This window comes from Trypanosoma grayi (assembly GCF_000691245.1).
Source record: "Trypanosoma grayi strain ANR4 Tgr_99_V1, whole genome shotgun sequence".
NCBI classification, from domain to species: domain Eukaryota; phylum Euglenozoa; class Kinetoplastea; order Trypanosomatida; family Trypanosomatidae; genus Trypanosoma; species Trypanosoma grayi.
The window spans coordinates 1-12,513 of NW_008825718.1; the positions used below are offsets into that span (position 1 = coordinate 1).

The window sequence follows — 12,513 nt, forward strand, 5'->3', positions numbered from 1 at the left end:
TACCGTCAGCAGCTGCAGCAACAACAAAGACAGCTGCATCTCCCATGCGAGCAAACATGCAAAAAAAAAAACAGCTTTGTCTGTGTCTGGTGCGATATGGCATTAACGTCATGTGGTGCTGCTGCTTCTGCCTCTGTGCGTCATCACCGCGTGGGTCTTCTTCACCTCATCTCTCTTTTATGTTTTTTTTTGTTTTGTGTTCCTTGCCTTATTGCTATTTATTGGTGCTTTGCCTGCACAACATGAAACATCCACAACAACGAAGCAAGGCAAGTGGGTGGTGCTTACTCTACGCGTAGAAGACGGACACAAGCATCTCTCGACGAAGCAACAAGAGTATAAGAAAACTACACGACAACTACAACGCTTTAACAGAAGGAGGAGGAGGAGGAGGAAGGGCAACCCAGTGGAAAGGCTGCGCTGGACAGGGGAAGAAACAGAGAGAGGGAAAAATAAAGGAAAGCCATATATATATACAGGGCGATGAATCGGCTTTTTGGCAAGCCAAAGAACACACCGAAGCCCACATTAGAGGATGCCAGCGCCCGCCTCAACGCGCGTAATGAAGCGGTGGACGCACGCGTGAGCAAGATCGATGCGGAGCTACTGAAACTGAAGGAATGCATCATCAAGACACGCGGTGCAACACAGCAGCGGTACAAGCAACGTGCACTTCAGTTACTGCAGCAGAAGCGCTTGTATCAGAACCAGCAGGAGGTCATGATGCAACAGCAGTTCAACATGGACCAGCTACAGTACACAACGGAGTCGGTGAAGGACACGAAAGTGCAGTTGGATGCGATGAAGGACGCGGGCAAAACACTCAAGCACCAGTTCAAGAAGTTCAAGGTAAACGACGTTGAAAAGATGCAGGACGAACTGCGCGACCTCTACGAGGACACACAGGAGATCCAGGAAATCATGGGCCGCGCGTACGACGTGCCGGAGGACATCGACGAGGACGAAATGATGGGCGAACTGGACGCACTCGCGTTCGACATGGAGAAGGAGGCCGACACGAGTTATCTCGCCGACGCGCTCGCAATGCCGGGCGGGAAGCTGCCTGAGCTGCCGGGTGGCGAGCAACCGCAAAAAGACCAAGAGTCCACCGCCACGACGGATCCGTACGCACTCGAGGCGCAGCTCGGCCTGTGACGCGGGGGGAAGCCAGAAGGGGGTGGGGATGCTGCCACATCTCACCATTGTCCATGAGATGTGGTGCTGCTTCTGATTTTATCTTTGGTTTGTGATTAGTTTTCCTTGTTGTTTCGTGTGGCTCTTTTTTTGGTTTGGCTCGTGCTAGTATGATTCTTGGCGTGCAGTAGTGTTGTTTTTTTTTAAATTATTCTTGGACCGTTACGGATCCCCTACAGATATCTTCCCCGTCGTGGTTCGTGCGCCTGTGTGCGTTGCTTCTGCGGGGAGCCCTCCTTCCGCACTGCCGCCTTTTCCACTCTCTCTCTCTCTCTCTCTGCGCCCCCTCTCCCACCACACCGCTCCTGTATTGGCGGCACAGACGTTGGCCTTCGTCTGGCCAGGCCAGACATACACACACAGAGAGAGCGAGAGAGAGAAACACGAACAGAATTGCGGCATGGCGCCTCAGAAGCGGCGGATGTGGTACCCGCTGCGCGTCAAGAGGCGCAAGAAGCAGTTGGCCGCCCGCGCCGTCGCGGCGTCATGTCCCAACAGCAGCAGTAGCAACGCCGCGCGTGGGTCGCCAGGCTGCAAGGCTGCGGCTTCCTCTATAACCAGCAACAAGCGGACGGGGGCGGCGGGCAAGGAGATGTGTGCGGCGCCTTCAGCTACGTCGGGACAGCACTGTTTGGAGAAGTGTGAAGTGTCCTGCGCGGATAGCCGCGCAACCTACATTGCCTCGTGGTCCCGCCTGATGGAGAAGAAGCGGTCAAGGCGGCGGAAGTGGTACCCGTTACGCGCGAAGACGCGAAAAAAGAAGTTGGCAGAGGAGGCATTGCGGTGCAGGGACGGTGTTGCTACTGCAAAGCCAGCGCTTGATGGTCGTGGCTCACACGATAATGTCACCATTGATGGGAACAAAACGGNGGCTCCGGCCCCTCCTGCTGCTGCTTTGGCGGAAGGCCCCCATGAAGCGGTGCTACTGAGGTGCCCTGTTTCGGCATCCACCACAGTGGCGGCGGTGCCGCTGCCCCTGTTGCGTTCATCAGAGACTTGCGTACCCCGTCCCGTACGTTGGTATCACCTCGGCCAGCCGCTGCTTGCTACACGCGTGCGCGAACTATTCAGTCGACCGCTGCTCAACTACGGAGTGTCTCCAGCAGCAGCAGCAGCAGCAGCAGCAACAGCTTCAGAGAACGTGTTCGTGGACACTACACCTTCATCCTCGTCCCTGTGCACTCTTAGTCACGGGGATGAGGAGGCGCTGTCGTGGTTGTTCCCCGCTGTGCATAACGGAGAATGGTTTGCGACGCCGTGGGCATTCATCGATCACTGCAGGTCCGTTTCGCACAAGCTGTTGTGCGAAAACGTTGCACTGTTTCCGCTCGTGGTCTCCCGCAGAAGGAGGGGCCACGCAACAACAGAGGCAGCACTGCAGGTAGACAACAATGCGTACGGTGCGGCTCGCAACGACGACATCGCGCAGGACACTTACAACTGGTGGTTCATGCGTATCCACTCCGCCGTGTCCCAATTCGCTTTGCAGGAGTGGCATGGTGCACGTGTGATGCCGGGGTGTGTTGACGGCCCAGCAGCGTGGCGGCGTGTGTACGAAGAGTGGTGTGGCTGCCGCGTGTTCCAGGCGGCTGTTGCAGCGGCTGTGGCGCGGCAGCTGGCGTCCACCACAGCACCGCAGTGGCACACCGTGTCGGAGGCCGCAGCGGCCATAGCACGTATTGTGCGAGATGTGTACGTGTGTATTCCACCCGACACAAGACAGCTGCGGGCTGCTGGTCGGTCAGATGGGTCTCTTGCGGCCTGTTCGTGCATGCCTCTTGAGACTCTCTCGCTGGTTTGCGTGGAGACACACACAGCGGCGGCCGCTGCTGCTGTTGCTGCTGCTTCTCCTGGGGTGGATGCGGGCCCAACCTTGGCGGTGTGGGAGGCGGAGGCAATCGCGGCATTGTCTGTCCATCTGGCGTTGACTCTCGCCGACACACACGGGCGCGAGGGCGATGCTGTGGCGTCTCTGCGGCAGAAGGCGGAGGGGTCGCTGCCCTCGCCATCCTGTTCATCTCCGCGTGCGGCGGTGAGTGCTGACGCGGAGGTGGAGGAGCGTATCATGGCTCTCGTCGTGTGGCTCCATTTGCGTGACGCTGCGGCAGGTGCAACTTGATGAGCGGGTTTAACAAGCAAGAGGGAGAGACAGCAGCTCCTAGCAGACGCACGAGGGTGGCGTGCCGCATGTTGCTTGACTTATTTGTTTTCCTCCCCTTATTATTATTATTATTATTATTATTATTATTATTTGTTTTCTCTTCTTTTGTGTTACGCGTGTCTATGTTTGTTGTTTTGTGTTCGCCATGAAGTCTTCGTTCTGCGCACAGAGTTGTACGCGTGCCTCGCTCTCCTTGCCGCTCACGCACACCCGCGCAAGCACATATGTATATAAATGTGTATATATGGGGTGTATTGCTGGCCTGTCTCCATCTCTCACGGTGCCAAATATCTCTCTCTCTCTCTCTCTCTCGCACTCACACACACACTTTTACACGCATGCAAATCGCGTCGCAGCAACAGGAGGAAGCAAGCAGCAGCAGCAGCAATGGTGAAGCCGCATCTTCGTCACTACTGCGTCGTGGGCCGCGAGACGCCGTCAGAGAAGAACCCTGAGCCGACTGTGTACAAGTACGAGGTGTTCGCGCCGAACTTCGTGGTCGCCAAGAGCCGCTTCTGGCGTATGATGCGCAACAAGAACAAGGTGAAGTCGACTCACGGCGACGTGCTCTCCTGCAAGGTTGTGAAGGACCGCAAGCTGGCCGCGCGCAACTACAGCGTCGACATCGCGTACTACAGCCAGCGCTGCGGCTACACGCACATGGTGAAGGAGTTCCGTGATGTGTGCAAGGCGGGCGCCGTCAGCCAGGCCTACCACGACCTCGCGTCCCGCCACCGCGCGCGCTACCACAACATTGACGTGCTCGGCGTGAAGAGCATCCCGAACCACGCGGTGAAGCGCCTCAGCATTTCGCAGTACCACGCGAGCAACCTCTCCTTCCCGCTGCTGCAGCGCCGCGTCAAGGCGGCACGCAAGGACCGCGCCATCTTCGTCAAGAAGAACACGAAGCGTGCTGTGGTGGCGTAGATCCATTCTCTCTGTGCACCCACAGATTCATTTTTCGTCCTTTTCCTTTTGTTTACAAAACAACATTTTTGCGCGCAGGCGCGCTATCTCTCTCTCTCTCTTCCTCTCTCCCACCCCCCACACACACACTCTGTGCATGTGGGGTTTGCTGATGTTGCCGCTTCTGTTGATGGTGCTATCGCGCGCTGTCGCTTTGCTCTCTCAGCCTCCGCACAGTCTTGTTTAGGTTTCATTGCAGGCACGGCCGCCGCCGCCGCTGGTAGTGTGCAGCATCCACTCGATATCTCTCAGAGGCCTCTCTCCGGCACCCGAACGGCATTGACGCATCGACGCGCACTCGCTTGTCCTGTGCGGTTCCGCGCTGTGTTTCTACTCGGCGAGCAGCCCACTGCACCGCTCCACTGACGATGTCGTGCGGTAAGGTACACCTTAACGCTGATGATCCAGCCAACACTTACCCGCTCTACGCCGCCGAACTGCTGCCGCCCAAGAGGCCGGGTACGGTGCGTGTCTGGGTTGATGGGTGCTTCGACTTGATGCACTTTGGCCACGCCAATGCGCTGCGACAGGCGGCGTCGCTCGGTGATGAGCTGCTGGTGGGCTGCCACTCGGACGCTGAGATTATACGCTACAAGGGGCCGCCGATCATGCACGAGGTGGAGCGCTATGAGGCACTGCGCGCTTGCAAATGGGTCAACTACGTTGTGGAAAACTATCCGTACGTCACACGGCTGGCTGACATGGACCGCTTTGAAGTGGACTTTGTCGTGCACGGCGATGACATCTCCGTCGACCTAAACGGGCGCAATTCGTACCAGGAGATCATTGACGCTGGCCGCTTCAAAGTGGTGAAGCGCACCGAGAGCATCTCCACCACTAACCTCGTTGGGCGTATGCTGCTCTGTAGCCCCGGCAGTCTGCTGAGTGAGGAGGAGAAAATGCTCCTCGCCGCCGAGACTTCTAAGCTCGGCGCCTTCCACTACCTGACCACGTCACGCAAGATTGCGCAATTCAGCAACGGTCGCAGCTCCAAGCCGGGTGACCGAATTGTGTACGTGGACGGCAGCTTTGACCTGTTTCACTACGGCCACATTCGCGTACTGCAGAAGGCGCGGGAGTTGGGTAACTACCTTATCGCCGGTGTGCACGAGGACAGCGTAATACGTAGGGCAAAGGGGAAGAACTTCCCTATCATGAGCCTCAACGAGCGCGTCCTAGGTGTGCTGTCGTGCCGGTACGTTGACGAAGTGGTGCTTGGTGCCCCCTACGAGGTGACGCGTGAGGTGATTGAGAATCTCGGTATTAGCGTCGTTGTTGGTGGGAAGACGTGCGACGCCTACGAGAGTGGGGACTGCCACGACGCCTACGCGGTGCCTAAAGGGATGGGCTGCTACCAGGAGGTGGACTCCGGCTGCGACCTCACCACTTATACACTCATTGAGCGTGTTGTGACCAATGAGGTAGCGTATCTTAAGCGGCAGGCTGCAAAGCGGGCGAAGGATGAGAAAAACGCGGAGGCGAAGCTGGAACTCTACAAGAATGTGACGGAGGTGTAGTCGTGCGAAGAAAGAATGCGAAGTCAACCCTGGTCCCTTCAGCTGCAGCGTTTCTCCATAAGTGGCCGGTCTCACATTGCACGTAGAACATCTCTACGTGATGCTGTCATACCACTGGGGTTCAAAAGGTCTGCTACTGGGGATGGGAGAGGATATATATATATATATATATATATATGTCTGTGTGTGTGTGTGTGTTTGTCGAAGAAGAGGAGCGAAAAAGCAGGAAACATCGCTGTTGAGCTTCTGCTCAACAGGAAAACGAGAGAGGGTATATACATACGTGTATTATATATGTTTGTTTGTGTGTGTGTGTATGTGCGGCAACGTATAGGGCGCATGATGTGAAATTTCTTTGCTGCTTTTGTTTCTCTTTTTTTTGTTTCGCGCCTTTCTCGCTCGTTTTTTTTTCTGTTGCTGCTGACGCACACCCGACACCCAGGGCGGCACATGAGGCCAATGATTCTCCCGTACACCGATGTGCCACCGTCGGAGCTTCACTTGATGCAGGCGCGTGTGTCGGTGCGGCAGGAGGCGGAGCGTGCGCAGAGCGAATGCAGCGCCTAANTTCACTTGATGCAGGCGCGTGTGTCGGTGCGGCAGGAGGCGGAGCGTGCGCAGAGCGAATGCAGCGCGTACACTGAGAGGCTCGAGGCCCTGCAGCAGCAGCAGCGTGGTCACATGGAGGGGTACAACCTCTTCCGGAAGGATATGCATGCAGTGAGCCGGGAGCTCATCTCGTCACTGGCGTCGCAGAGCTCGGCGCAGCTCCTGCGGAAGCGATCACGATCCGTTGACACGACGGCGGAGGGAGAGGCACTGCGTTTCGAGGCGCTACTCACGGAGTCGCTCGGCCTGGAGCTGCAACTGCTCTCGTGTGAAAGCGGCGGTGCGGGGGGTGCGGTGGGGGCGTCCGTGGCACTCGCTGCTTTGCAGAGCACACAAGAGGTGCTGCGCGCCACCAGACAGCGCACGGAGGAGATCAACGCGATNCTGCTTTGCAGAGCACACAAGAGGTGCTGCGCGCCACCAGACAGCGCACGGAGGAGATCAACGCGATGCGGTGCGTGGAGCAGCAGCGGTGCGCAAGGTTTCTGCTCGACAGGGCGCGACTTGTGTCCAAACGGCTCGAGAAAATTAAGGCGTTGGATGGGCTGCTTGGTGCTGGAAAGACACGGCGCAACGGGTCGCTGCTAGATTCGCTCGAATAAGCAGTCTCTACCACGTAGCTTTAGCTCCCGGCTTCCGTTTGTTGGGGCGTGACTCCTTCACCTCTTCGCCTGTTTTACTGCTCTCTTTCGTCATGCACCCTTGCTCTTTCCTGTTGTTTTCTTCACTCCCTACACTCAAATGCCAAAANTGCTCTCTTTCGTCATGCACCCTTGCTCTTTCCTGTTGTTTTCTTCACTCCCTACACTCAAATGCCAAAAAGGTCATCATTGTGCAGAAAGACAAAGAAGCGTAAGCCAGTGAGCAGGGAGGAGAAGTAGACGGAAAAAGAAAAGAAGGGGGCACACGAGGAAGGTTTCATAGTTCCAGTATCAACATGCACCCGTATGCCGTTGCCCCCCATGAGGATCATTACGTCACTTTGCCATCGGGTGACAGGTACCACGTCGTCTTGTTTGGCGGCAGTGACGAGGTGTACCGGCAGCGGGGGGAGGCGCCACCGCCCGTTCTGTTCTGCGTGCATGGCGCCGGCATGAGTTCTTCGAACTACTTTGTGCTGGCCACGCACCTTGTGCAGCAGCACCATGAAGCTGGTGGCGTAGAGGCGGAGGCTGACGGATGGCCGGGTATTGTTCGCGTGGTCACGTATGACATGCGGTGCCACGGTGACTCGACGTACAGCGGTGGGGAAGGAAACCTCACACTGCAGGTGCTCGTGGACGACTTCCGCGGTGTGCTGACTGCCGTTAAGACGACACTCTTCGCTGACACGCCGCGTTTCTACGTGATAGGTCACTCTCTTGGCGGGTCTATAGTGGTGAATACCTTGATCAAGGCCAAGGACTTAATGGCGATGGTCGCGGGCGTGGTGTTGCTCGACGTGGTGGAGGGCACCGCGAAGGTGTCGCTGCAGTACATGGACAAGTTTCTGCAGGACCGACCGCTGCAGTTTGCGGATGTGGCGGAGGCGACGCAGTGGTTCCTGCAACGCGGCGGCATGAGGTCCCCCGCGGCTGCAGCTGTGACGGTGCCGCCGTTGTTGAAGCGGGTCGACAACCACTACGAGTGGAAGTCGGACCTGGCAGCGATGGCGTCGGTGTGGGCCGAGTGGTTTAACGGCCTCGACGATGCCTTTGTGAAGCTGCCAGGTCCGAAGATACTTTGCCTCGCCAACGCGGAGCGTCTTGATGTCGCACTCACAGTTGCGCAGATGCAGGGGAAGTTCCAGTTTGAGGTGCTTGGTAACGGCTGTGGGCATTATGTGATGGACGACCAGCCATCAGTTCTCGCGGCGAAGCTTCGCCGTTTCATTAGGCGAATTGAGACCATGTCGGAGAAGCTCCGATTTTGCACCATGAAGGCAGCACCGCCAGCTGCGGCGATGTAGCACAATTGTGAGATCTGCGCGTGTTTATTTTAGGCTGTTTGTTTGTGTATAGGTGTCTGTGTGTGTGTGCGTGTGTGAGAGCTTGTCATTTTCGCCGTTCATGCGAAACACGGAAGGGGAAGAAGGGTGGCTGGTGATCAGTTGCTCTTTGTTGTTATGACCATGAATAGTGGTATTGCCATAACCTCCGGTCGCGGTAGGGGCACGGAAACACCTTTCTTTTTTTCGCTCTTAATCCATCCAGAGGGAAGTTGGGCACTTCACAGGCATGCCCCCCGAGGGAGCGAGCGGCTTGTGGCGCTCCGAAGACATGGTGCGCCTCGACATCATTACGCAACGTGAGGTTCTGCATGAAACGGTTCTCCGCCTCGGCCTGATTGGCAAGGCGCAGTTTGTCGACTTGAATGAAGACATGACGGCGTTCATGCGTCCTTACACCCCAGAAATTCGCCACCTTGATGAGTTGGAGCGCAAACTATCTGTCGTAGCAAAGGAATTGGAGAGGGTGAGCTGTCTAGAAAAAGAAGAAGAATGCGCCCCACCATTTAAAGCACAAGAGGATATTTTGTCGCTGATGCGTCTCACTATGCTGGACGAGGTGGAAGAGAGGGTCAATACAGTCGTGGCGGAGCTGCACGCCGTGAATGAATCCCTGCAGGGGCTACGGCGTGAGATTAACTACAACCATGAGTTGTCGCTGCTCCACACAAGGCTGCAGGAGTTGATGCCGTCTCGAACTGTTCAGTCGTTTGCCGCGGATGTGCAGACACCGCACGTGCTGGGGGTAATCGCCGCCGAAAAGGCGGAGATACTGTACGCCGTGGTGTACCGGGCGACCAAAGGTAACTCCCTGATTGAACTAGACAACAGACCTGTCATGCTACTCGACCCGGATACGGGCGAGCGGTGCGTCGCCAAGACGCCCTTTGCAGTTTTCGCCCCTTCACCAGGCGTACTGGAACGGGTGGAGCGGCTCCTCGGCAGCCTCGGCGCGACGGTGCACACAATGAGCGGTGTATCACACCAGACAAGGGAGGAACTGAACCGGTCAATGGAGGAGCTCCAACTGATGTATGGGCGGGTAGAGCAGCGCAAGATGGAGCTGCTGACGCAGCATAATCGCCACCACCGTGCTAACCTCCGTTTTGTACAGATAGAGAAACAGGTCTTCGCCCAAATGAATTTCTGCGCTGTCTCTGGGACGACCTGTACCGCCTCTGTGTGGATCCCGCAGAAGTACGAAGAGGCCCTGTCCACAGCTTTGAAGGACGCGGTGCATGCGTCATCCGGAAGTGTTCCCTCGGTGGTTTCGCCACACCTTTCACAGTGTAACCCACCCACGTATTTCGAGACAAATGCCTTTACAGAATCTTTCCAGTCCATTGTTGACAGCTACGGTATGGCGCGTTATAAGGAAGTCAACCCGGGCGTCTTCACCATCGTGACATTCCCATACCTCTTTGGGATCATGTACGGTGACATTGGCCACGGCATGCTGCTCATGTTCTTTGCCCTCTACTTCATCGCAATGGAGCGCAGCTGGAGGGGCTATCGGCTGAATGAGATACTTGCAATGCTCTTTGGTGGACGCTACCTACTTTTGCTGATGAGCCTATTTTCCATTTATATGGGTGCCCTCTATAATGACTTTTTTGGATTCTCGGTTGGGATGTTCTCCAGCGCGTACTCGTGGCCACCAATCGCCGAGCAGAAGGGCACGGTGGAGCCAACAGAGGTGCAAAACCAGACGCGTGTCTACCTGTTCGGCCTCGACGCGGCGTGGGCGGAGACGGAGAACAAGCTGGAGTTCTACAACTCTGTGAAGATGAAGTGCGCCGTCATAGTCGGTGTTCTGCAAATGCTTACAGGAAACGTACTCTCACTGCTAAACTACCTGCGTAATAGGGAGTTTGCCAAGATTCTGTTCCTCTTCATCCCAGAGACCGTCTTCCTGCTGTGCACGTTTGGCTATATGTCCGTTGCAATCGTAATCAAGTGGTGCACGCGGTGGGAAAACACGAGTGAGGCACCAAGCATTCTGGAAACCATGACGAACTTTTTCCTGCAGCCCGGCACCGTGACACAGCCGCTCTTTAACGGACAAGCCGTGCTGCAGCTGGTTTTCCTGCTCGTCGCCTTTGCCATGGTCCCGGTGATGTTGGTGATGATGCCCCTTGTGGAGCTCCGGAAGGAGAGGCGGCGACGAGCGGAGTACGCGGTGTTGAGGGACGGCGCCTCGATGCGGTCCATTGGCGCGGGGGACGGCAGGCAGCACACCTCCAGCGTACTTGTGGGGAGCAGAAACGTATCGCCGGCGGATGGGGTGGACTTCGTGCCCAGCAGGCACTCCCTGACGGCTCCAGATGACGTGTACTCCAACAGCGGGAACGCCGGTGTTGTCGCTGATGTGACGCCTCACTTTGATTTTTCAGAGGTGGCCATCCACTACGTGATTCACACCATTGAGTATGTGCTTGGCTGCGTGNTGATGTGACGCCTCACTTTGATTTTTCAGAGGTGGCCATCCACTACGTGATTCACACCATTGAGTATGTGCTTGGCTGCGTGTCGAACACCGCGTCATACCTGCGCCTTTGGGCTCTCTCGCTGGCGCACGCGCAACTATCGGAGGTCTTCTTTACCTTTGCCGTTGTGAAGGTGCTCGGGATGGACACGACGGGTGTCTTCACTGCTGCAGGGATTGCCGTGTGGCTGGGGGTGACGTTGGCCGTGTTGGTTGGCATGGAAGCCCTTTCCGCTTTTTTGCATGCCCTCCGTCTTCACTGGGTGGAGTTCAACAACAAGTTCTACGCGGCTGACGGTGTGGCAATGGAGCCGTTCAATTTGATGAATAACGAATATTAGCGTTTATTGTGGAAATGGTGTGCAAGCGTTCTTTCCGGGTGTCTTTTCTATTGCGTCACAGTTACTGCGCTTCTCTCTCCTATATATATATATATATATATATATAATGTATATGTATATACGCACAGCACAACGGTGTACCGAACTGCCTCCATTGAGTTGGCTTTATTTCTCATTCTTGTGTAATTAGTGTTACAGCAAGTAGCGCTTTCTAAAGCCAAAAAGAAGGAAACACCACCAACAATAATAATAAAAAAAAAACATGCCACGTGTTGAGCTCGAATACAGGACCGATCCTGCCTTTCAGGTCGCCACATTTACTGAGGCGAGGGAGCGGAGTCGCGATGGCTCTGAGAGGGCCGAACTCACGTCATACCAGTCCAGGGAGACGTCCATCGTGCCGGGCATGAGCACTGCGGAGCTGCTCGACGCCCACCGCAAATCCTTGATGAGCCTGCACAGTGTCGGTGATGTGGACGCTGAAGTAGATCTTCACAGCATCACTCTCAGCCGCCGTCACTTGCAGCCACCGGAGATGTACAAAAGCATGCTAATCGAAGGCATGTCAGACTCGCTTGGTGAGTATAATTTTGGCAGCGCTTGCGATGCCATTTCAGTAGAAGATCCCTGACCTCTTACTTCTCCACTTTTTTTTTTTCTTTCTTCTCCTTCTGTGTGTGCTGCTTTGCATCTTTTGTTTCTCAATTAAGATTCGTGTGTATAGAGGAACGTGGACGGACGAAGTTTACTGGGTGCGCCTGTGTTCAAGACTCCCCAACGCATGACGTTTTTTTTTTCTATTATTATTAACACTCGTTAGGATGTGCCGTGTTGTAGCGTTTGGCGATTGGAGGAGGCGAAAGTGCGTGGTGCAGAGTGCGTGTTAGGCGTGTCGGTGTGGGCAATGTTTGGTTTCTTTCCTTTGGTTACCGACACGCCGAAGACGCTCCTTGTATAGTCTGTTAATGGACATACACAAATAAGTGTCTGCAAACACCTACATATTTATATATATATATATATATATATGCTATCTCTGTGTGTGACTTTCCGCATATACCTTTTTTGGTTCTCCTCTTTTTTCTTTCGTCAGCTTCTGCATGGCTGCTCGCCCTCCCGCCTTTATTTTTGTTTTCCATCTTTTCTGGCTCTCTATTGTTCGCCTCGGTAGTACCGGAAAGCAACAACAGCAACGCCGGCACTACGTGCCCAACACCAGGGTAGAAGGCTGAAATAGACCCACATCTCTATAT

The 12,513-nt window shown here is 55.4% G+C and overlaps 8 protein-coding genes across 8 annotated transcripts; all 8 read left to right on the top strand.

Annotated features, from left to right (window-relative positions):
* Positions 1-483: 483 nt before the first annotated feature.
* DQ04_00991000 (putative SNF-7-like protein) lies at positions 484-1,155 on the top strand (the record flags this gene model as incomplete). Its single annotated transcript, XM_009310025.1, has 1 exon — positions 484-1,155. The coding sequence occupies one exon, from the start codon at positions 484-486 to the stop codon at positions 1,153-1,155; it is 672 nt and encodes a 223-aa protein (XP_009308300.1).
* A 439-nt stretch (positions 1,156-1,594) lies between these two features.
* Positions 1,595-3,313, top strand: DQ04_00991010 (hypothetical protein; the record flags this gene model as incomplete). Its single annotated transcript, XM_009310026.1, has 1 exon — positions 1,595-3,313. One exon carries the CDS (start codon positions 1,595-1,597, stop codon positions 3,311-3,313), a length of 1,719 nt encoding a protein of 572 aa, XP_009308301.1.
* A 429-nt stretch (positions 3,314-3,742) lies between these two features.
* DQ04_00991020 (60S ribosomal protein L18a) lies at positions 3,743-4,282 on the top strand (the record flags this gene model as incomplete). Its single annotated transcript, XM_009310027.1, has 1 exon — positions 3,743-4,282. The coding sequence occupies one exon, from the start codon at positions 3,743-3,745 to the stop codon at positions 4,280-4,282; it is 540 nt and encodes a 179-aa protein (XP_009308302.1).
* Positions 4,283-4,689: 407 nt separating this feature from the next.
* On the top strand, positions 4,690-5,838 carry DQ04_00991030 (putative ethanolamine-phosphate cytidylyltransferase; the record flags this gene model as incomplete). The annotated part of the gene is made up of 1 exon (XM_009310028.1): positions 4,690-5,838. One exon carries the CDS (start codon positions 4,690-4,692, stop codon positions 5,836-5,838), a length of 1,149 nt encoding a protein of 382 aa, XP_009308303.1.
* Positions 5,839-6,414: 576 nt separating this feature from the next.
* DQ04_00991040 (hypothetical protein) lies at positions 6,415-7,035 on the top strand (the record flags this gene model as incomplete). The annotated part of the gene is made up of 1 exon (XM_009310029.1): positions 6,415-7,035. The coding sequence occupies one exon, from the start codon at positions 6,415-6,417 to the stop codon at positions 7,033-7,035; it is 621 nt and encodes a 206-aa protein (XP_009308304.1).
* Positions 7,036-7,384: 349 nt separating this feature from the next.
* On the top strand, positions 7,385-8,395 carry DQ04_00991050 (protein phosphatase methylesterase 1; the record flags this gene model as incomplete). The annotated part of the gene is made up of 1 exon (XM_009310030.1): positions 7,385-8,395. The coding sequence occupies one exon, from the start codon at positions 7,385-7,387 to the stop codon at positions 8,393-8,395; it is 1,011 nt and encodes a 336-aa protein (XP_009308305.1).
* Positions 8,396-8,663: 268 nt separating this feature from the next.
* DQ04_00991060 (vacuolar proton-ATPase-like protein) lies at positions 8,664-10,889 on the top strand (the record flags this gene model as incomplete). Its single annotated transcript, XM_009310031.1, has 1 exon — positions 8,664-10,889. The coding sequence occupies one exon, from the start codon at positions 8,664-8,666 to the stop codon at positions 10,887-10,889; it is 2,226 nt and encodes a 741-aa protein (XP_009308306.1).
* A 633-nt stretch (positions 10,890-11,522) lies between these two features.
* DQ04_00991070 (hypothetical protein) lies at positions 11,523-11,891 on the top strand (the record flags this gene model as incomplete). The annotated part of the gene is made up of 1 exon (XM_009310032.1): positions 11,523-11,891. One exon carries the CDS (start codon positions 11,523-11,525, stop codon positions 11,889-11,891), a length of 369 nt encoding a protein of 122 aa, XP_009308307.1.
* Between the last annotated feature and the right edge of the window lie 622 nt (positions 11,892-12,513).